The sequence below is a fragment of the Drosophila miranda genome, chromosome 2 (assembly GCF_003369915.1).
Source record: "Drosophila miranda strain MSH22 chromosome 2, D.miranda_PacBio2.1, whole genome shotgun sequence".
NCBI lineage: Eukaryota > Metazoa > Arthropoda > Insecta > Diptera > Drosophilidae > Drosophila > Drosophila miranda.
The window spans coordinates 21,844,645-21,866,590 of NC_046675.1; the positions used below are offsets into that span (position 1 = coordinate 21,844,645).

The following is a 21,946-nucleotide window of genomic DNA, read 5'->3' on the forward strand; positions in this document are numbered from 1 at the left end:
GTCCCAAAAGGGAGAAGAATGTTTTTGAGATTTGAGTGCCTTGAGGATTGTTAGTTAATTAAAAATCTAGCAAACTTTGATCATTTCCACGTATCATTTGGGAGCTTCTTTGAACTCCTCTGAGTGCATGAAATTCTATTACAAAATCCAGAAAAAACAATACTCTGTTTTCGATTTTTTTTTTTACTTTTTTTGGTAGCCTATTGTTGTTCTTTTGTTTATTGTTTACACCTAAACTTAAACACAAATGTGAATTTTGTCCAAAGTTCCGAAACGACGTTTGGTGGGGTGTTGCTGGATGGATGGATGGATGGATGGATGGATGGGTGTGGTGCGACCTTCCAACGATTCAATGTTTCGTGATGAGGGCCAAAAAGGTGTGTGGGCCAAGAGGCTAGCTAGCTCCGTCTGGGTTCTGGTCCTTGAATGGTTTTTGTGTGTGTGTGTGTGTGTGGATTGTGCAGAGGATTTGTTGGAAGTGGTGCTGTTGGAAGAGGCGGCTGTGACTGGACCGAAATCGAAAGGATTTTCCTGGCATTATTTTCGAGTACGCTGATGGCTGACATCTAAGAGAAGGGCAATCTGCAAGAACTCAAATGTTAATTCTTTTATAATTGGTCCTAATGGATGGGATTACCTCTAGACATCTGCCATTTGATGGACTGGGCGCAACTGCATCCAAAAAGTACGTTATCCAAAAGGTGAAGTTTTTGCTGGTCCGGCTACACCCCAAAGCGCGATCGCAAGCTGCTCCTGTGCCCAACCTCTTGGACTCAACACAAAACACTGAATGAGCCGCCAGAACCGGAGATGCACTATTTATACGAGAGGCCGAAAGCCAGTTTACCCCCTGCTTGAGGTTCGACGATCCTTAAACTCACTTGATCGGGTTTTTTCTGGTCTCTCTCTCCTTTTGTTTTTTAGAGCTTGTGCTTGCTGTTTTTGTCTGGTTGCATTGTCAGTTCTCATTGTTGTTGGGCTGTGTATTCCATGGCTGATAATGATGATGATGAAGTTGAGAAGGGTTCCGGCTACGGCCGCTATCGATGAAGAGTCCAGCACAGCACAGCACCCAAAAATCTGAAATCTTCCACTTGATTAGTCAGTTAAATCGCATCGGCAAAAAGGGCTAAGCGATGCCAGCAGTTGGCTAGTTAAGATTGGAGTACCTCTAACCTTGGATCGCCCCTCTAGACTCCAGAATTGTTCTTCAACAGCGACGAACAGCAACAGCAGGTGTTCTATGGACCCCAGTCCCACATAAATTCCTATTCAACTGTGGGAAGAACTAGCGGAAGAAGAACAGAACAGAACCCCCAGAGAACCCTTAAAACTTCAGCTAGAACTAAAAACGAAACTGAAAATGAAACTGATTCGAATGTTCCCCTTAGTATTTATCATTCATGCAAGTAAAGTCATGACCCCATAATTTCCGTTTTATATTACAAACAACAGATAAAACCGAGGCAAAGGACTCTCTGCGATTGCGGTAGGGAGGAGTCCTTCGTCCATTCAAATGGAAATCTGCAAGACAAAAGCACAAGAATTTTGTCTGCCCCGTCAGACAGAGAGGGTCTAGGGATAGGGATAGGGATAGGGATCGTCAGCGGAACGATCAAGCAGGCCAAAGCAGTTCGTTGCCCTCGAATGAGCATCGCATCCTTAAAAGAGCGCGAACAAAAGTCCTGGCGAGACTGCAAGGAATTGCATCGCTCTACGAGTACGATTGCAGCAGCAATCCTTTTTGGTCTGTGAACTTTTTCCGTTGTCCGACAAGAACAAGTTCTGAAAAAAAAACGAACAGCAAATAAATAAAACAGAAAAACAGGATAATGTGAACGACCTTTGAGGGGTCCTTTACAGCCAGGCAACCCACGGATTTCCAGAGAAATGTGTACTCTGCTCGAAAGGAGAGTTTTTTAAATGGAACTTGTGGAATGTGAACTCAGAGAAAGAACTTGTGGAATCTGAATGGCAGTGGCTTTACTTGAAGATAGAATTGAATATTCCTTAGCTGATTTCGGAACTTAATCCTTCCATTCAAATGTAGACAACTATTCTCTTAACTCAGCGAAATGAGACCTTTACAATGGAAGTTCAATGGAAAAAACTCTTTCTTTGTTCATGATATGTATGTCGTATGCATTTTGTTTATTGGTGCTGTCAATAAATAAATGTACAGTAATAATAAAGTCAACAATTCTATGTACAACTCAGAGTCCTGCAAGTCCTGCGAGTCCTACGATCCTTAGTGGTGGTAGCTGACGGCGGGGGCAGCGTACGTGGAGTAGTGGGCAGCGGGCGCGGAGTATGTAACAGATGGGGCGGCATGAGCATAGTGGGCAACGGGAGCTGGGGCAGCATAGGAGGTATACTGAGCAGGAGCAGCATAGTGAGCCACGGGAGCAGGTGCGGCATAGGATGTGTACTGGGCAGGAGCAGCATAGTGGGCCACGGGAGCAACGGTCTTGACGACAGCTGGGGCGGCATAGGAGTGGTAGGCGGGAGCCACAGTCTTGACCACAGCGGGAGCGGCGTAGTGGGTGGGAGCAGCATAGTGGGCCACGGGAGCGGCAATGGGAGCAACGGCGACGGCCTTGACGAGGGGCTCACGGTTCACGACGGCATTGAATCCATTGATGGGGTCGGCGGTGTACTGGACGGTGCGCTTGTAACCATCAGCATCGATCAGGGAGTACTCTCCGCGGACGACATCTCCGTCGCGCTCCTCCACCTGTCCCTTGTTGTCGCCGGTCAGCTTGTCATCGACTCCGTAGGAGAAACGGTACTGGGGATGGGGATCGTATTCTTCGGCGGCCTTCACCACAACCTTCTGGGCGACGGCCACGGGAGCGGCATGGGCATAGGTGGCCACCGCTGGGCCGGCGTGGTAGACCTGGGGAACGGCGTATCCGGCGCTGGCAACGGCCACGAAGGCGAGAGCGAAAACAAACTGCAAGAAGGAGGAGAGTCGGGAGTCGAGAGTGAGGCGTGGTAATCCATCAATCTATCCACTCTGTGGGGGAGAGCACTTACCTTGAATGCCATTTTGGGAGGTGTGTTTGTGCTGTGCTGATTGGGTTCTTTACAGAAGTGAACTTGAGCTGCGAATGATACTTTTCTGGAAACAGACGTCAACTTTTATAGTAAATCAAGTTCGCGCAGCTCTGCTGCGGACCTGCCACGATCTGATCTGCTTTGCTTTTGCTCTGCTCTGCTCTGCTCAGATTTGATCTGCTGCGCGGTGACAGCGAAATCTATTTAATGTTTCGTCGACTTTGAATGTACAGAAATTGCGGGGCAATAACTCGTACTTCCTGTTCGTGGCGCCTAAGCTCTGTGGGTGTGCAAAATGCGAATGTTGGGTTCTTTTTTGGTCAAAGATTCTGCAATTAAAACAGAACAAAAGAGTTAGAGAAAGGTTATTGAAAGGGTTTGGCTTTAATTATGCTTAACTTTCGATTCATAGCATATTGATTGAAGCCAATCTCTTGGTACAGATCCGTTTTCATCGCTAAGCAACTGTCTATTATATTTCATACCAATCCAACAGATCTTTCATTCTTTTTTCAGCAGATATTCACTCCTACATTCTTGAGAGTAGCTCTTAAGCTCTGTTAATCCTCTTGAGAGCTCCCCTGTAGATGATTTGATTATTATTAAGGTTTTGGGAATATTATATAAGACGTGTGTAACTTTTGGGGGAGAACATTTGTCAAGCTTCTTAGGGGAATATGTATCAGGGTTATTGAACTTTAGCTTAGGGATTAATATGTTTCCGTTATGGGTAAGCAATCATACTCGAAGGCAGTTTTTTAGAGTGAAAAATTAATTAGATAATAGCTCCACATTTGATCTATAGATTCCATGCGTAGAAAAAAAGATTTTACATTAGGTTGAAGTCTCCTAGAGAACCACTTTCTTGAAATGATTATGTAGCATAAATTTGATGAGATCCTTCTTTTATTTCTTCTTCATATATCTCATCACCTCATTAAAATTACATCATACACTTATCAACAATTTCGCACAATCAGAGACCTCAATGAAGGCCACCCAACCACATCGCAACTTGGAAACAATTCTCAAGTCCTCATCTCATCCAAAGATCTCGGATAAATCCCCTTTGCTATTAGTGGATGCAATCATCTCTCGCAGCCACCAATTTATGGGCGACGTGGGCATCGGGCAGCAGGGAAATACCGAATCCTTTCTAAATAATTATGGCCATTGCAGTTGGATGTCGACAATCTCTTCGACTCTCCACCTCTGCCACGACCACGACCTGCGTAAGCGTCTGCGTCTGCGTCAGCTTCTGCGTCAACGGCAGCGCAGCAGTGACTGAGCGCTAATGTGGAGCATGATATGCAGAAGGCCACACTTAAGCACCTCCATAGTACAGCGCGGACCTGGTCGCCGAGGAAAGTGCATACGAGTGGCTATAAATACGCTGGCCAGGCCAGAAGCCATATCATTCAGCCCTCAGTCTCTCTTCTGCACAGAACCAACCCACAAGCCCCCAAACCAAACTAAAATGGCATTCAAGGTGAGCTCTCCTCATATTGGAGCTCCTCCTGGAAACGATCTAATGAGTCCCTCTGTTTCAGTTCGTCTTCGCCCTCGCCTTCGTGGCCGTTGCCAGCGCCGGATACGCCGTTCCCCAGGTCTACCACGCCGGCCCAGCGGTGGCCACCTATGCCCATGCCGCGCCCGTGGCCGTCGCCCAGAAGGTTGTGGTGAAGGCCGCCGAGGAATACGATCCCCATCCCCAGTACCGTTTCTCCTACGGAGTCGATGACAAGCTGACCGGCGACAACAAGGGACAGGTGGAGGAGCGCGACGGAGATGTCGTCCGCGGAGAGTACTCCCTGATCGATTCCGATGGATACAAGCGCACCGTCCAGTACACCGCCGACCCCATCAATGGATTCAACGCCGTCGTCAACCGCGTGCCCCTCGAGCATGTCAAGACTGTTGTAAAGACCGTCGCCGCTCCCGCTGTTGCCCACTATGCTGCCCCCGCTGTTGCCCACTATGCTGCCCCCGCTGTGGTCAAGACCGTGGCTCCCGCCTACCACACCTATGCCGCCCCAGCTGTCGTCAAGACTGTGGCTCCCGCTTACCACACCTATGCTGCCCCAGCTGTCGTCAAGACGGTTGCTCCCGTGGCCCACTATGCCGCTCCCACCCACTACGCAACTCCCGCTGCCACCTACACCTCCTACGCCGCCCCCGCTGTCGCCTACCACCACTAAATTCCATCCCAGCCATACCCCATATCCATACCCATACCCATACCCCTTCTTGTTATAGTTATAAGAATGCCCCCTAAAAATACACAAATATTTTCCACATAAAGAGTGTCTTTTTCTGTTCAACGACATCCGCTTTTAAGGATCAATGCAGCCTCAGGCACAGGTCAAGTCCGATTGGAGCTGGCAATTTAATTGAATTGGATTTAGTGCGGTTCATTAGGGCTCCACTCCATTCCATTGCCAATTAATTTGGCTGCGACATTGAAATTCCGAACTCCAATGGAGTTTCTTTTTCTTTCAATTATTCCGTTTACTACTCCATTTGCTACACCCGCAACGATTTCGATTCGATTCGGCTCTGCTCTGGAAATTGACCAATCCTATCAGCAATCAATAAATCATAACAAACTTAGATCTACTATTCATACAACTATGTCACGGATATATCTAGTATTCTGGTATATTCTGAGGCAGATCGAAGCACGTGGTCATCAGCTTCCGGTTAGTGCTTGGGTAATTCTCCAATTGTATCTAACGGATTGAAAGTGCCGGCTTTTCCAGCGTCAAGTTCAATTCCAATTCATGTTTCTATCATGACGTGGGGGATTCAGTTGCTCAGGAACTGGTTTGACTAGCGGTCAGACGTACGCCAGACAAGATCGAATCTCGAATGGTTCCTATAATCCCATTTGTCGATAGCTAGGTAATGATTTCGGCCCCACTCCAATAGAAGTAACAAATTCGTTAATTAAAACATTGTATTTGAAAGTGAAATACATGAACTAAAGTTGAAGTAAACTGAATTGAAAGCGAAATTGAAACGGACACAGAAGCGGCCTTAAGGGGTCATTGATTCTTGGGTAGATTCAGGAGATTTGAGGTACCTTTTTTTGTGCGTCCAAGAAATAGTTTCAATTGGCTCTTTTGCACTAACATAATGCTCTAAATTTTATTTTTTAAGCTCTAATGAGCTTTCAATAAAATTCTTTTGCCTTCAAACGAATGGGGAATATTTCATTACATCATTTGGCAGAGAGTTGAGTCACTTTCCTACCACTTTGACCATGATCGAGCACTTATCTATGCCGCAGTAATAGCTGTAATGCAAAGAGAGAAAAGCTTCAATCCAAAAGCTCGAAATGGTATAGGTATTGATATGGGTATGGGTATGGTGACCATACCACTTTTGTGGGTCATTCGCCAAAGGGGAGGATAGAGTAGGAGATGGAGGTGTGTCTCTCTTTCTGCCTCCGTATGTGTGTACGTGTGTCTGTGTGTCAAGTGCAATGCTGGGCATCGATCAAAGTGGGATTTATTGGGTTACTTACATGACTAGAGAGTACTGCAGCACCGTAGCCCCGTCCCCGATCCGATCCAAGTCCCGGCCCTGATCGCAAGCAAGTTGCTCGCCTAAGTCTTTTGTTTGTAACGGGCTTTTGTAGTTGCTCTTAGCGTTTTGTCCGCTTATTCGTCTGTCCGTCTAAGTGTCCGCCAGTCCGTCGTCCGTTCGTTCGTGTGTCCGTCCGCGGTTCATTCATAACAATAGCAAAATGGGTGTGACTCGTGGGTGCAAATCGCTGGGGGAAGAGCGAAAGAGAGGCAGACATGCAAATGAATTAAGATTGAAGTGATTTCTGTAAGCCAAAAAAACGTGAAAAAGTGAAAGAAAGGCCAGGAGAGACAATGGCCAAATGATGAGGTCTCGTTGCTGGGTTGCTGCTGCCACGAAAATTTCGTCTATAAATACAAATGCAGCGCCGAATGGATTATTATTCAAGGCACACACTCCACAGAAGGAGGACAAAGTTTCGCTTCTTTTGCCCAATAACCTTAAACACTCGCAAAATGGCTTTCAAGGTGAGTTGGTAGCTGATGTAACGCCTCTTTTGGCTTGGTAACAATCCCAAAAATCCCACAATATCTAATCGTCTTCTGCTCACAGTTGGTCGCACTCGTCTCCTGCTGCCTGGCAGCCGTATCCGCTGGCATCATTCAACTGGAGCATCACGAACAGCAGCAGCCACAACATGTCCTGTATCAGGCTCAGCCCCAGCACCAGCCCCAGCATGTGCTCTACCAGAAGGCTCATGATATCCATGCCCACGGACACGAGGTCTACCCGGATGATCCCCATCCCAAGTACAACTTTGCCTACGACGTGCAGGATGCCCTCTCCGGAGACTCCAAGAGCCAGTCAGAGTCCCGCGACGGAGATGTGGTCCAGGGCGAGTACTCGCTGGACGATGCAGACGGTTTCCGCCGCACTGTGAAGTACACCGCTGACTCGGTCAACGGATTCAATGCCGTCGTCCATCGCGAGCCTCTGGCCCATGTGCACAACAAGGTAGTGGCTGCTCCGGCTGCCGTTCAATACCACCATGCACCGACTGCTGTGATCAAGACGCCCGTGTCTTATGCCGCTCCGGCTCCCACTTATGCGGCACCCACCTATGCTGCTCCAGCGTACACCGCTCCCGCTTACACTGCCCCCGCCTACACCTCTCATCATGAGCAGCAGCAGCAGCTGCAGCAGGAGCAGGAGCACCAGCATCACTATGCCACATACGAGACTCCCGCCCCCGCCCATGCTGCCCATGAGGCCCATGAGTATTACCATCACCAGTAGGAGATCCTCCCTTCCTAGAGATCTGACAAGCGAAAGTATTATCTTGCATCCATTCCATTCTGATCTATCATTTTCCACATTAATTTAGTTCTGTTGATTAGTTATATTGTACATATTTTGAATAAACTTTGATGAATGCCTAAAAACTTTAAATTCCAATACATTTATGAAGGTTGAAAGTATATAAATATCATGGGTATACACAGTGAAATAATGTCCAGAGTCCGCTTTGAATTTTCCTAAATATATCAGGATTCGGTTCGGGATTTTGTACTTAAACAAAAATTCAAACAATTTTATTATTATTAGGATTACTTACACATAAACTCAGAATGAAAATCAAAATCAAGGTTGTACAAATATGTATCCCCGACATATCTAATCCCCAAACAACAAACATGACTGGTAATATAATAAATCCAAAATCCAAAATGACAATCAAATCTCAAAGATTAGACACATTCCATTGGCAAACAAATAATCATACACAGAACACACGCTTCTTAAGTAATCCTTAAAATCAAAACAAAAATTTGTATCCAAACATATTCCAAATGATATGTGCGTAATGTGAGAGAACAATTGGCATTAATTTAATGATGTGTGAGATTTACATATTAAGCACCGCGACAGTGTTTCCCGATTGGTCATGATTCAATGCGAATTTTTCTGTTGCCGCAGCTCCACATTCGAAGACCGGTTTTTGTGGGGTCTTGCGGCGGGCGGTCTGGTTTGCCAAAATATCCGGTAGCAGCAATAGCACTTTTTGCAATTTTAATGTCGCACACAAATTGAATGTCAAATTATTTGAGGCATACCATGCTACCATACGCGGGACGCGGGTATTGGCTCTGATATCAGTTTCAGTTGGCGGCCAAGCAAGTCCGGCAACGACTTGGTGTATGGACTCTGACTCGATCTTGAGGTATGTCCAATTGCAAGACAAGACATAATTTGCTCCACATTCCCACACAAAGGTCTAACGCAACCACATTAGCGGCCAAATGCCGGTTCGCCCTCGATGCTCTCGGCCTTTCGCTCCTCAATTGTGTGGCTTTAGCTTTGGCTGTGGCCTGTGGCCTGTGGCTTTGGCAATGCGAGTGGATCGAGTGCTCTGCTCTGGCACTTGGTGGGACAATAATGGACAGCTTATTGTACGAAAGTATAAATATCGTAGAACACAATTTGAGATAAGTTAAAGTTGAAGACGGTTTCTTAATTTCAACGAATTAAATAGAAGACTTAAGCAAGGAACTAATGACAGGGACTTCGATCGAATCGATAAGAGCTTGATCGATGCCCAGCATTGCACTTGACACACAGATACACACAGACAGAGACGAAGATCTATTTGTAGATAGACACACCTCCATCTCCGTCTTCCCTTTGGCGAATGATACAAAAAAGTTGCCTGCTCACCTTGCTCATATCCATACCCATTCGGAAATAAAACCCACACCATTTGGAGCTTTCGGGTTGAAGCTTTTCTCTCTTTGCATTACAGCCATTACCGTGGCATAGATAAGTGCACAATCATGGCCAAAGTAGTAGGAAAGTGACTCAACTCTCTGCCAAATGATGTAATGAAATATTCCGCATTCGCTTGGCAACGAATGAAATTCCTTTGCAAGCTAATTTCTAGAAGACTAATCCAAGAGATATCCATATTTAAGCTTAAACCATTTACTTTTAATCAATTTTATGGAAAATTCTTCAGCGAGGGTCTATCAAGGTGCCAGACGGTACCAGAAGGGTCATCCAGCGCAGCGCTACTTCGAGTTCTTATCCTTGGGCGCCCCGAAGTATAGAACCGACCAAGACTTGTCAAGAACATCGTATTCCCTGGGACGCTGGTTGATGCTATTAATGTTGTCCAAGTGTTATTAGGGTTACGTATGTCGTATGTTTCCCTTCTAGTCCTATGTCCTTACCTGATATCCGAGGTGAATAGGCGGTGTCGATGAAGCTGCTGTGGAATGCAAACGAGCTTCGGTGCGGGTTTCAGTTGCAAGGCACAGTCGCTATCCGTAGTGTGAAGGTTGCAGTCGTTTGAACCCATTTGTCCGGATTTGGAAGACATCATTGTTACATAGGTTTCTGTCTCTTAACCAAAAAAAATTTTATATATTGAATATGGGAAACAATTACTATCCTGTTAAAAAATTTTTTTTAATGTGTGTACTGTGTATAGAAAAATCCGACTGTAGGGACAAGGCTAAGTGATATATTCCTTATTGTAAAATTTGGAATACAATTTCGACTGTCAAGGCATTCTTTTTTATTCCAATCTCGACAATCTCTCCAAGATTCAATGACCCCTTAAGGCCGCTTCTGTGTCCGTTTCAATTTCGCTTTCAATTCAGTTCACTTCAACTTTAGTTCATGTATTTCACTTTCAAATACAATATTTTAATTAACGAATTTGTAACTTCTTATTGGAGTGGGGCCGAAATCATTACCCAACCATCGAAAAATGGGATTATAAGAACCATTCGAGATTCGATCTTGTCTGGCGTACGTCTGACCGCTAGTCAAACCAGTTCCTGAGCAACTGAATCCCCCACGTCATGATAGATACATGAATTGGAATTGAACTTGACGCTGGGAAAGCCGGCACTTTCAATCCGCTAGATACAATTGGAGAATTACCCAAGCACTAACCGGAAGCTGATGACCACGTGCTCCGATCTGCCTCAGAATATACCAGAATACTAGAGCTATATCCGTGACATAGTTATATGAATGCGCTTATGTTATTAGATCTAAATTTGTTATGATTTATTGATTGCTGATAGGATTGGTAAATTTCCAGAGCAGAGCCGAATCGAATCGAAATCGTTGCGGGTGTAGCAAATGGAGTAGTAAACGGAATAATTGAAAGAAAAAGAAACTCCATTGGAGTTCGGAATTTCAATGTCGCAGCCAAATTAATTGGCAATGGAATGGAGTGGAGCCCTAATGAACCGCACTAAATCCAATTCAATTAAATTGCCAGCTCCAATCGGACTTGACCTGTGCCTGAGGCTGCATTGATCCTTAAAAGCGGATGTCGTTGAACAGGAAAAGACACTCTTTATGTGGAAAATATTTGTGTATTTTTAGGGGGCATTCGTATAACTATAACAAGAAGGGGTATCTTTATGGGTATGGATATGGGGTATGGCTGGGATGGAATTTAGTGGTGGTAGGCGACAGCGGGGGCGGCGTAGGAGGTGTAGGTGGCAGCGGGAGCTGCGTAGTGGGTGGGAGCGGCATAGTGGGCCACGGGAGCAACCGTCTTGACGACAGCTGGGGCAGCATAGGTGTGGTAAGCGGGAGCCACAGTCTTGACGACAGCTGGGGCGGCATAGGTGTGGTAGGCGGGAGCCACGGTCTTGACCACAGCGGGGGCAGCATAGTGGGCAACAGCGGGGGCAGCATAGTGGGCAACAGCGGGAGCGGCGACGGTCTTTACAACAGTCTTGACATGCTCGAGGGGCACGCGGTTGACGACGGCGTTGAATCCATTGATGGGGTCGGCGGTGTACTGGACGGTGCGCTTGTATCCATCGGAATCGATCAGGGAGTACTCTCCGCGGACGACATCTCCGTCGCGCTCCTCCACCTGGCTCTTGGAGTCGCCGGAGAGCGAGTCTTGGACATCGTAGGCGTACTTGTACTGGGGATGGGGGTCGTATTCCTCGGCGGCCTTGGCCAGCACGGGCTGGGCAATCGTCTTGACGACGGCGGGTGCGGCATAGGTGGCCACGGCGGGGGCGGCGTGGTAGACCTGGGCGGCGGGCAGAAGGCCGGCGTTGGCAGCGGCGATCAGAGCGAAGAGGGCGATGAACTGGAAGGGAAGGGCATTCTGAATGAGGATCTTGGGTCTTTGGTGTGGTATTTGTGTTCTCTCCTGAGCGTACCTTGAATGCCATTTTGATTGGTTTGTGGTTTGGGGCTTGCGCTGCGGTTGCTGCTGCTGTTGGTTGCTGTGAGGCGAAGAGTGGACTGTGAGGGCTACTGGGCCAACAGTCTGCTTTTATACGTATATGGAGCAACTTCTGGTAATGGCTGGCAATGGCCACGCTCTCCGCGTAATTAGTGCAATTCAGTTATGCTAAACGTGGATAGAGAGCAGCGATAGGAGGTGGAAGAGAAGGAGGGAAATTGTAACATTGAAATCGTGCTCTATTGTACGAAAAATATCTTTATGTGCTGTCATCGAAATAAATTCAATTTATCCAAGAAATACGCGTATGCACAGGTATTTCTGTGGCTCCGAAAAACCAGTTTTCTGCGACTGTTAATGAAAGCGTAAATGGGGAAGTGCATTAAAAGTGCATTTCAAGTGCAGGGATTAGAAATGGAAGTTGCAACAGAATATTCTATAAGGATTATTGTAAGACCAAATTCGAGGTGTAATTAAACGTTCATATTTATGATATAGTGGTGCATTATTTTAATCTCATTTCGAACTGCAAATCTTTGAATTTTTTTCTTAATGCTTAAGAAATTTTGAAAATGATATTTGCTAAGGCAAGGTTTTTTTAAGTTTTATATATAATATTGGGCATTGCTTGCATATTCTTCATAGGGTCGCAAGGGTAGCCCGTCTCTTCTGAAAATCTCCTCCACCCCTAGATCTAATGCCAGTCTTTGTCTTGCAGTTTCAGAAGCTACAAATTTTTGACAAAATACTAATTAAAATTGGATTTGTGTAATCAATAAAATGCAGCTTGGTTTTATAATTAAAGTTTGCCATTTTAAGCAGAACCAAAGAGTTTAAGATGGTGCGTGACAGTTTTTACAAGCCCCCAGTCCCAGCCCCAGAGGCAGGTGGCATTCGAGGCGCCGCCGCGACAGTGAGGGCACCGCCAAAAATGAATTCCAATTAGGTGTCATCAATGTCATTGGATCGCGTATAAAATCCAATCGCCCGAGACGGGTCAGACATTCAGTGTTTGGCTTTAGCCCAAGACAGCAACTGCAGTAAATCCAACTAAAAATCCATTCAAAAATGGCCTGCAAGGTTCGTGTGGATAAAGCGAGGATTAAAACAGGATTATCAGTGTACTGAAATTCCCCATCTCTTCCACGCAGATCGTGATCGCTTTGGCTCTGTTCGCCGTGGCAGCCCAGGCCGCCGTTCTGAGGTCCGTCGCTCCCGTGGCAGTGGCTCCGGCACCCGTCCCCGTCCTGGCCAAGACCGTCGAATTGGAGGAGGTGGATCCCCATCCCCAGTACTCCTACAGCTACGATGTACAGGACTCTATCTCCGGCGACAACAAGGGGCATGTGGAGGAGCGTGACGGAGATTTGGTCCGCGGCGAGTACTCCCTGATCGATGCCGATGGTTTCAAGCGTACTGTGACCTACACCGCCGATTCTATCAATGGATTCAATGCTGTTGTCCGTCGTGAGCCCATCGTCGCCGTGCAGGCTGAGCCATTGATCAAGGCCGCTCCCGTTGCTGTTGCCGCTCCCCTCGTGAAGGCTGCTCCTGTTGCTGTGGCAGCACCGATTGTCCGCTCTGCTCCGTTGGCCGTTGCTGCTCCTGTCCTTCGCTCTGCTCCTCTTGCGGTTGCCTCCCCCATTGTCCGTTCGGCTCCGTTGGCGCTTTCCTCTCCCTTTGTCCGATCTGCCCCTCTGGCGGTGGCTGCCCCAGCACCCATCCTGCGCACGGCTGCCTATTCCACGCCTTTAAGGTACACAGCCCCTACCTATACCATTGCCAACTTGTAAAATCTGACTTTTGTTTTTGTTAATGAATATAAATTGTGATTGTTATGTTAATTTGAATGGTTTTCATTGTGGGGTCTTTCTAGAGGTCTTATGGTAGAAGATTCTGAGAGTAAGAAGATCAATTCTTACCTTCCCTCAGAGTCTGGATCTTAAAAGAATCTCCTTATCATGTTTTACGCTTCGAATTCTATATTGTTTCTCTTCTATTTCTTGTCTAGGTCAGTTCCATTTTGAAACACTCTTTCGGACACTCCTCTTTTATCTCTTTAAGGTCTCTCTCCTCCCCAATCTACAGATTAATCGGGCAACACAATATCCCACTCAAGGCAGAATAGTGAAAGTGTTCAAAATCCGCTGAGAGTTTCGCCTATGACACTGAGCCGCAGAGCCCCACATTTGCATGCCCCAAAAGATTGCATAAATTTATATATGTATATATATATATATTTTTCGCATTGCGTGGGCCATTGTAATTGCCCCGTTTCCAGTCAATAAATTAATAAGTTAAATAATAAAAAAAATATACAAAAAAAAATGATATCAAAAGTGACAAAACTGATTTTTTGGCCAAAAGCAAAATTAATCAATTTCAATTCGCTTTTTTCGAGCTTCGCACTTTTTGCAGGGGTATAAAAAGCAGTGCACGCTGGCCAGTAAATCATTCCACAGCCTCTCTGTCTTCGGAACAGTTAACGGATACCATTAAACCAACCTCCAAACCTCCCAAATTTAGAGCCATGGCCTTCAAGGTGAGTGATCCTGGTAGTTTAGGCGGTTTTTCTTTTATTTATTGGCTTCATCCTTCCAGTTCTTCGCTGTTCTTGCCCTCGTGGCTGCCGTTAGTGCTGGTGTTGTTCCTGTCCAGCAGGTGTACCATGCTCCAGCCCCTGCTGTGGCCTATGCCCATGCTCCTGTGGCCGTCGCCCATGCCCAGCCCGTGCTGGCCAAGCACGACGATGAGTACGATCCCCATCCCCAGTACAAGTTCGCCTACGATGTGCAGGACGCCCTCTCCGGAGACTCCAAGAGCCAGGTGGAGGAGCGCGACGGTGATGTCGTCCATGGCGAGTACTCCCTCAACGACTCTGATGGCTACCGTCGCATTGTGCAGTACACCTCGGATCCCATCAACGGATTCAATGCCGTCGTCAACCGCGTGCCCCTCGACCATGTCAAGACTGTGGTGAAGTCAGTGGCACCCGTGGCCGTTGCCGCTGCCCCACTGCCAGTGGCCTACCATCAGCACCACTGAGGCTTACGGCTCTCATCCTTCCCTCATCCCATAACGAAATATTTTAGATGAATAAATTGTTGAATATTTGTAAGCTCAGAAATTCGAGAGTGTCTTTTTAATTGAACATTGAAAATGGAAGCTGAAAACGAGAGCTAATGAAAGTCTAAAGGGAATTCCCTAAGAGAGGGAGCCAAAATCTAGGCTCTTCCTTAAATTCCTCCCAAAGAAACCTCAACTCCAATGATTATTTAGCATTGCCTTAGCTCTTCTTTAAAGCCCTCCTGAGCACATATATTTTGTAATCAATTTTCTGGTAATCAATTTGCTGGTAATAACTCATTAAGGGCCCTCAAAATTTAAACAGGCGTTGGATCTCGGGTCCGACCCATTTTACACCAATCATCGAAAATTGAGGCAGACATCCGATTGGAAAGAAACGCATTGGAACATTTCAATAAAAAACCATCTGCGTTCGAAGGCTTATTGAATTTTAATGCATGTAATGTGCCTTTTGGCTTGGATGTGCATTCAAAGCGCGGGGACACCCCCTTGAAAAACCAGTTAAGGTCAGATGGCTGCATGGTCCGAACCTTTCGCCAAGTCTGGGGCCTGTGTCCGACTCGGCCTGAGAATGATTTACGTGACATTATTGGACTTAAATTGTTTCCTTTATCTTAAAGTGGCTACCAGATAGGAGGCGGCAGACTTTCGAACGTGGGCAAGTGCAAATATGCCAAGGCAGAGGGCCAGCCATAGCCACATGACTGTCACAGAAGTGGACAGGAGACCCCAAACCATGGACAACCGCCAGCAGTCAATGGACAACGTGCATGGAGCCACGGACAGCAAAGGTTAAGGTCACAGTCAATTTTGATTGTTAATTACCGTTGGAGTGAGCGCTTCGTTGGCCAAAAACGGACCCGTTCCCATGCTTAGCATGTAAGTACACATGCCCAGAGATCCACAGTAGTCACAACAACCACAGCCGGAGCTTCAAAGATCGACAGTAGCCCGAACCACAGTGTGGCAGCTCGTAATGGCTGTGCGCATGCGCAACGTCTCGCATCGAGGCCCATAAACGTTTACCAGACGAATTACAACAATGCTCGTGTCGCATTAAAAACCAGCCCAGACCCCGAACCAGACCCATACCCCATCATCATTGCGCTTAAGCCCCGTTCACACTAGGCCCCCATTGCAATGACTACAAAATACTAAAATCTTCTGCGGGTTTCCCCCGTGCCGCTTACAAACTGAACTTGACAGCAATTTAGTGGCCACTCGAAATAAATTTATTTGCTTAGTGTAAACGCTTCTTGTCTTGTCGCGACATTCTCTGCGTTCTTGGACGTGTTGGACTCCGGCTTTGTGTTGGCCATTTACGTTGACATTATTCATTGTTTCACTTCTGTGGACGGAAAGTGTTATTTTGTCAGTTTATGTCGGGGAGTGGAGCGTTCTTTCTTGTAAGGTGACCTTGAAAACGCTTGTAGTTGGTTGAGAGTGAAAGTGAGTTTCGGTTTCTTTTGAGTACTTTTCGTGGGACAAAGCAGAAAGTAAGATGATTATTTGCTGAAAGGAAATGAAGATAATGATTACAGAAGCCAAAGAGAAGATTAAATAGAATGACACAACAATTTGGTGAATGAATTTGGAACTTATGGGTAGATAATAAACAATATATAGGTCGCATCCTGTTGGGGAAGGAAAATAAATAAGGTCTTATTCACACACATAGAATGGAGGTTTTTGAGATAATCTTTATATAAGATCTGGGGCAAATAGTAGGAAATTTTCCATTAAGAATCAGCGCAATTTTGTAAACCCTTTCAGAATTCTTTTTAACTCGAGATCAAATGGAATTTTCTCTTGGATTTACAGATATTAAATCCATATCGATTCTTAACTGTGTTTCCTTTTTACAGTCTAGTCCCTACCAAGATCTGACAATCCAAATTTCAACTAAGGACTATTTTCTTCGCTAAGAGCAATGAATATTACGATTAAGAATACATTTTAAGCATTCCCCCTCCCAAAATCACATAATATTTTTAAGTTTTGCTTTCATTTAGATCACATCCATTTATTCAATAACAACTAACGGCAATTATCTGGTCGTGGCGCCTATTCGGGCACTTCAATAGGCGTACGAGATAAGAGGCGAAGCGTACTGGGTCTTGACGAAAGCGGGTCCTGCTGCGACCAGAGGAGCGGCCTTCACGATGGGTGCTGGGGCAGCGGCATAGGTTAGAGGAGCTGGGGCATAGGCTGGGGCAGCAGCATACGCGAGAGGAGCCGGGGCAGCATGATAGGCAAGGGGAGCTGGAGCAGCGGCATAGGCAGCGGTACGGACAGCAACTGGAGCGGCAGCCACAACGGGAGCGGCACGGACAACTGGAGCTGGGGCGGAGGCAACGGCGGCCACTAGAGGCTCACGACGGACGACGGCATTGAATCCATTGATGGGATCGGCGGTGTAGTCCACAATGCGACGGTAGCCATCAGCGTCGTTGAGGGAGTACTGGCCCTGGACAACATCTCCGTCGCGGCTCTCCACCTGGGTCTTGGAGTCCCCGGAGATGGCATCCTTCACGTCATATCCGTAGGTGTACTGGGGATGGGGATCGTACTCCTCCACCTGGGCGACGGCGGCCAAGGGAGCAGCAGCTGGGATGAGGCCAGCGCTGGCCACGGCGATGCAGGCGGCGAAGAGGACCACGAACTGGAATTAAGACATGGGCACATTTTAATACACGATTCTTCGTTCACTTGATATCACAGGTTTTTAGTCCTTGGGGTGGATGAGCATGAGCCTTACTTTGAATGCCATTTTTGTTTTGTTTTTGGGGGTGTTGCTCTAGATACCGTAATTGGTTTTGAACTGATTTTAACAGCGTCCAACTGGGGCTTATATACCGATTTGATGGCAACCTGCCCGATGACGGTGTGCACTTGCGTCACAAAACGACGCCGATCATATCAAAATGCGAGACGCTCAAGACTAGAAGCAGTCCGTCCCCGAACTGGGGGGCATCGGGTATTGGGTAGTACGGTGCACACGATGGGCGGCTACCAAGGCTGAGTTTTGTGCGATCGGTGACAAAGGCCCCCAGCATAATGCCTTCTTGATTGGATTGGCTTGGATTTAACTTGAGCGGACTTGGCTCTACAAATTAATATTGGCCTCAGAAGTCGCATGCCCGAACGTGCATTCCAGCCTTTGAATCGATCATCATGATGATGATGATCATTCGCTTTCGAAAAAATGCCCGTTCGCACTATTATTAAACGATATCGTATGCAGCGCATGCGCAAATGCATAACAACGGTTTTTCAAATCGTCTCTGCACTTGCACCCCCAGCCCCACACCCATTAACCATTAACCATTCTATGGGTATATGGCTTCCCTTCCCCCCACCGCCAGTTAGCGACCTTAAACGTTTAGTTTTTGAGTCGGTCTGTCGCTCCAGTTGAACGTTAATGGGATTTCAAGCGTATGTTTATGGTGTCGCGCTGTCGCACTTCCGAATGGCCACCCAAAACAAAGAGAAGGCAATGCTTATCAATGCTCAGGTATGTCTGGTGATATTCTTTTGGATTTTACTATTTGTAGGGTATTTTTGGGGCTATTCTTTTCAATTAATCATGGCAAGAAGTTGGTTATTTCCTAGCCATATTTAATGGTGCTAATTGTAGCGGAAGTCCACATTTTGGAGGCCATTTCAGTATTTACAACCATTTTTCAATTATCTCCCGTAAATAATCCAGGAATTCTCAAGAGTTTCCTTTGCTTTAAAGTCTTGAAAAAGTGTATTTAAAGGAAAATCCTTCAGATTATAAAGTACTTTCCACTTAAAAATCCCTTGCATTCGACAGTAAAACAAATTTCTTATAAAGAAATGACTTTTAACAGTTTAATTCAAATAAAATCTTCAGCAAACCAATTTTATATCTAGAACACATAAGAAATATGCTGTGGATGCGGCACATGATGCGAGATGATGGCCTGCGATGGGGCTGCATGGTGCACCACATGATGGGTGACGGGAGCATGGTGGATCACCGTTGAGGCCGGGCCAAAGGATCGATGGACCACAGCAGACGCCTGAGAGTGCGGCTTCAGGACAGGCAGCTTTTTCAGAGGCTGCAACTTTACGGGAGCCGCAGGCCTTGCCACAAATGCAGTGGCACTGGAGAGTGGCTCTCGACGAACCACAGCATTGAAACCACTCTCGGCATCGACGCTGTACTCAACAATTCGACGATAGCCATCGGCATCGTTGACAGAGTACTGTCCACGGACCACATCGCCATCTCGGGACTCCGATTGGGACTTGACATCACCGGTTTCACCATCCTGGACATCATAGTTGAAGGTGTACTGTGGATGGGCCTCGAAGGTGTCCTCGCTTCCGACTGATTTCACGGGCAGCAGACCCGCCTGGACCACGGCAACAAAGGCCACAAAAAATGCAATCTGTGGGGGATGGGATCGAATGGTTGAGTTGATAAATTTCAATGGGAAGTGCCGCACATCTACTATTCGATTATGCTTACTCTGTTCAACATGTCTGGGCGATCTTAATGGAAGATGATTAAGGTTTGTTCCTGTCGGTCGCTGACTTTACACAAATTCATTTCGCTGCGGTCTCCAGCTTATATACCACACTGGATGCTCATTGACCCAATGCCACACTGCCCTGCATCTGGAGGGGGACCCGCCGGGACCTGTTGCCGTTCTGGGCTCTCTACAGTGTGGCAAGGTCAACGCAATGAGACCTCCAGTCTCTCGCCTAATTGGAGTCGAGATGCGGCAACAAGTTTATCAGACAATCGACAGGTTTCCAGACCGTTTCCAGCTGCAGGCCCTTCCATATTTTTGCATTAACACTCGACAGGCATTCTGCATTATCATATCTGTGGTTCCTTGAAGAGGCTAAGAGAAAGATGGTTGGCCCAAGAGTTTTTCCATAAATTATAAAAAGGGGTTCCAGATTTGATGATCAACTACGACGTCGACTACAATATTAATAAACTTGTCCTTGCAAGGCTTTTGGTCTTCTTACCATGTCACTGGTTGAGGAGGCACCCTAGTGTCAAGAACAATATTTTTTGATCCAGGTATTGATTCAGATCAAGTGATATATATACATACATACATATGTATGAATGAATCATATGGAAGGATCTCAGCCCGTGCTGTGTATTCTACATACAGATTACATGCATTTTTCTACATCATATCTACATTAGCAGCGAAAAGTATGCTACTCTTTTGTGTGCCAAGTAGTTTCCAGTTTTCGTCATTCAGTATGAGTTTGAATGAAGGAGTGCGCAAAACGGAATGGAAAAATACCCACATACATAGCTGCATTTTCGGAATTCGAATTTTTGCATGCGCACTGCATTGCTAAGGCAAAAGCAATACAAATTGCCAGCGCTGTTGCAAAATCGGCTATTTTATAGCTAATTCGGCCCATTTTAAAAGTTTAATTTCCATAAATATGTGAAAATTGTTATTAGACGGAAATCTGAATAGTTTTAAATATTTATTTAGCTATGTTTGCTATTTTAATTTGTTTAATGAAGTGCAAAACCTTCAAACAAAAAAAAAACTACTTTAGCATGTTTTACAACAAAAACAGCTTCTTATAAGTTGATGTCAACTTTTGATTGCTGCCCAAATCTGCAGGCAAAAAATGAGAATGCATTCGAATGAATTCGGAAGCAATCAATACCTCACTTTTAATCATTCAATTCGTGCATTGTCGCTTAAATGTAGTTTGTATGAGTTTTACTAAAATTCTTTCGGCGTATAATTCGAATAGACTTAATTAATTTAGAGCATTAATAATTCGAATGCCGGTTGTTTGGCATTCGTGCAGCAGTACGCAGTAGTAAATCCAGCTTACAGTGGAGTAACTAACTAAGTATCTCTATCTGTTTACATTAGAATTCCATATGCTCTCATTCCAGCCAATCTCTGCCAGGGAAACAATAATCCTTTTCTTGGTTGCATTCATTATAAAGATATTCAATCCAATCGTTGGCTGCTCTGCTCCGATTGGTCAGCCTATCCATGGTGCGCAGCGGATAAAGCGGCCGCTCAGCCAGTTGTCCCGCTCACACATTATCCGAATCAAAAATGAAAGATTGTTGATGTGCGCGGGATTGAACTTAATGCCGCCTGTCTTTATCTTTGGCGGGTAGTTTTTGCATAATTCTGCATCTTAAACAGCCAAGGCAAGGTCGTTGACGGGTCCGGGTGCCCACTGACAATGTTTACATGGCTTCAAATTACACGCGGGATTAAAGTAGAGATTGTTCGTTAGGGTGGAGTGCGTTGATGTGAATATTTGTTTACTATTGAACATGGAGCATGTCTTGAACAGATTTAAAACAGAAATAAAACTGCAGGACTGGAAGACTATCCTTAAGAAAGTATTCAATAAATTGATGACATCTCTTGTCAGCAATGGGAAAGAGAATCATTCAGGCAGGCTCCGTTTTTCACTTACTTTTGCGGATTACGTTTTTAGCCAAAACGTTTCGTTTTCGTTTAAAGGTGTTGTTGTTGTTGCCCTGGCAAATGTTTTCCGAGCCAAATTTGAGGATGGGTTAAAAAAAATTATTTATAAAGAAAGAAAAAATTTAATTACCATGATATATGTAGGTGTCAAGTTTAGGTTAATGCATAAATAGGTCATCTATTTTTTTCCTTTTTGAAATTAAGGTTCGTTTCGTTGTATAAAAAGCGTTTGCTTTTAATTTCGTCAACGAAAATGTTTTCGTTTTGAAAACGAATAAATCTTGCGGAATGTGAAAACGGGAGCCCCAATTTATGTGTATTTAAAAGACTTTTGTGTGACTAAAAATATTTTCCTAGAATACCTTAAGAAAGTAGCTGGTTTTCATTGCTTAAGAAACCATTTTCTTTATTTAAATAAAAGAGAACCATATTCCCCAACTGCTGACACAGTGGTACCAGCTCTGCAAGGCTTATGGCGAGGGAATCCCTAAAAACTGTAGAACAATTTGGGGGCGCCGACAATTGAGTGGATCAATCAACAAGAAGAGCTCCTGCCACCAAAAGGGAACAGGGCTTAGGA

General features: G+C 45.6%; 8 protein-coding genes and 1 long non-coding RNA gene across 9 annotated transcripts; 3 read left to right on the top strand and 6 right to left on the bottom strand.

Moving 5' to 3' along the window:
• Positions 1-174: 174 nt before the first annotated feature.
• On the bottom strand, positions 175-800 carry LOC108154419. The gene is made up of 2 exons (XR_001774957.2): positions 638-800; positions 175-582 (listed from the first exon to the last, which is right to left on the bottom strand). It is a non-coding gene; the product is annotated as an uncharacterized LOC108154419 (long non-coding RNA).
• A 1,319-nt stretch (positions 801-2,119) lies between these two features.
• LOC108154402 (cuticle protein 7-like) lies at positions 2,120-3,140 on the bottom strand. Its single transcript, XM_017284672.2, has 2 exons — positions 3,037-3,140; positions 2,120-2,953 (listed from the first exon to the last, which is right to left on the bottom strand). Exons 1-2 carry the CDS (start codon positions 3,046-3,048, stop codon positions 2,249-2,251), a joined length of 717 nt encoding a protein of 238 aa, XP_017140161.1. The 5' UTR covers positions 3,049-3,140; the 3' UTR covers positions 2,120-2,248.
• A 1,335-nt stretch (positions 3,141-4,475) lies between these two features.
• On the top strand, positions 4,476-7,896 carry LOC108154515 (cuticle protein). Its single transcript, XM_017284816.2, has 4 exons — positions 4,476-4,546; positions 4,608-5,249; positions 7,011-7,112; positions 7,198-7,896. The coding sequence occupies exons 1-4, from the start codon at positions 4,535-4,537 to the stop codon at positions 7,879-7,881; spliced, it is 1,440 nt and encodes a 479-aa protein (XP_017140305.2). The 5' UTR covers positions 4,476-4,534; the 3' UTR covers positions 7,882-7,896.
• A 1,652-nt stretch (positions 7,897-9,548) lies between these two features.
• On the bottom strand, positions 9,549-10,084 carry LOC108154552. The gene is made up of 2 exons (XM_017284855.2): positions 9,813-10,084; positions 9,549-9,741 (listed from the first exon to the last, which is right to left on the bottom strand). Exons 1-2 carry the CDS (start codon positions 9,962-9,964, stop codon positions 9,651-9,653), a joined length of 243 nt encoding a protein of 80 aa, XP_017140344.1. The 5' UTR covers positions 9,965-10,084; the 3' UTR covers positions 9,549-9,650.
• Positions 10,085-10,973: 889 nt separating this feature from the next.
• Positions 10,974-11,863, bottom strand: LOC108154495 (larval cuticle protein A3A). Its single transcript, XM_017284796.2, has 2 exons — positions 11,784-11,863; positions 10,974-11,710 (listed from the first exon to the last, which is right to left on the bottom strand). The coding sequence occupies exons 1-2, from the start codon at positions 11,793-11,795 to the stop codon at positions 11,057-11,059; spliced, it is 666 nt and encodes a 221-aa protein (XP_017140285.1). The 5' UTR covers positions 11,796-11,863; the 3' UTR covers positions 10,974-11,056.
• Positions 11,864-12,800: 937 nt separating this feature from the next.
• Positions 12,801-13,649, top strand: LOC108153896 (larval cuticle protein A2B). Its single transcript, XM_017283994.2, has 2 exons — positions 12,801-12,889; positions 12,961-13,649. Exons 1-2 carry the CDS (start codon positions 12,878-12,880, stop codon positions 13,600-13,602), a joined length of 654 nt encoding a protein of 217 aa, XP_017139483.1. The 5' UTR covers positions 12,801-12,877; the 3' UTR covers positions 13,603-13,649.
• Positions 13,650-13,692: 43 nt separating this feature from the next.
• LOC108153895 (larval cuticle protein A2B) lies at positions 13,693-14,922 on the top strand. The gene is made up of 3 exons (XM_033388341.1): positions 13,693-13,742; positions 14,177-14,351; positions 14,411-14,922. The coding sequence occupies exons 1-3, from the start codon at positions 13,693-13,695 to the stop codon at positions 14,852-14,854; spliced, it is 669 nt and encodes a 222-aa protein (XP_033244232.1). The 3' UTR covers positions 14,855-14,922.
• A 1,970-nt stretch (positions 14,923-16,892) lies between these two features.
• On the bottom strand, positions 16,893-17,693 carry LOC108154491 (larval cuticle protein A2B). Its single transcript, XM_017284791.2, has 2 exons — positions 17,655-17,693; positions 16,893-17,558 (listed from the first exon to the last, which is right to left on the bottom strand). The coding sequence occupies exons 1-2, from the start codon at positions 17,664-17,666 to the stop codon at positions 16,974-16,976; spliced, it is 597 nt and encodes a 198-aa protein (XP_017140280.1). The 5' UTR covers positions 17,667-17,693; the 3' UTR covers positions 16,893-16,973.
• A 1,043-nt stretch (positions 17,694-18,736) lies between these two features.
• Positions 18,737-19,488, bottom strand: LOC108153894 (pupal cuticle protein Edg-84A). The gene is made up of 2 exons (XM_017283991.2): positions 19,395-19,488; positions 18,737-19,314 (listed from the first exon to the last, which is right to left on the bottom strand). The coding sequence occupies exons 1-2, from the start codon at positions 19,404-19,406 to the stop codon at positions 18,790-18,792; spliced, it is 537 nt and encodes a 178-aa protein (XP_017139480.1). The 5' UTR covers positions 19,407-19,488; the 3' UTR covers positions 18,737-18,789.
• Between the last annotated feature and the right edge of the window lie 2,458 nt (positions 19,489-21,946).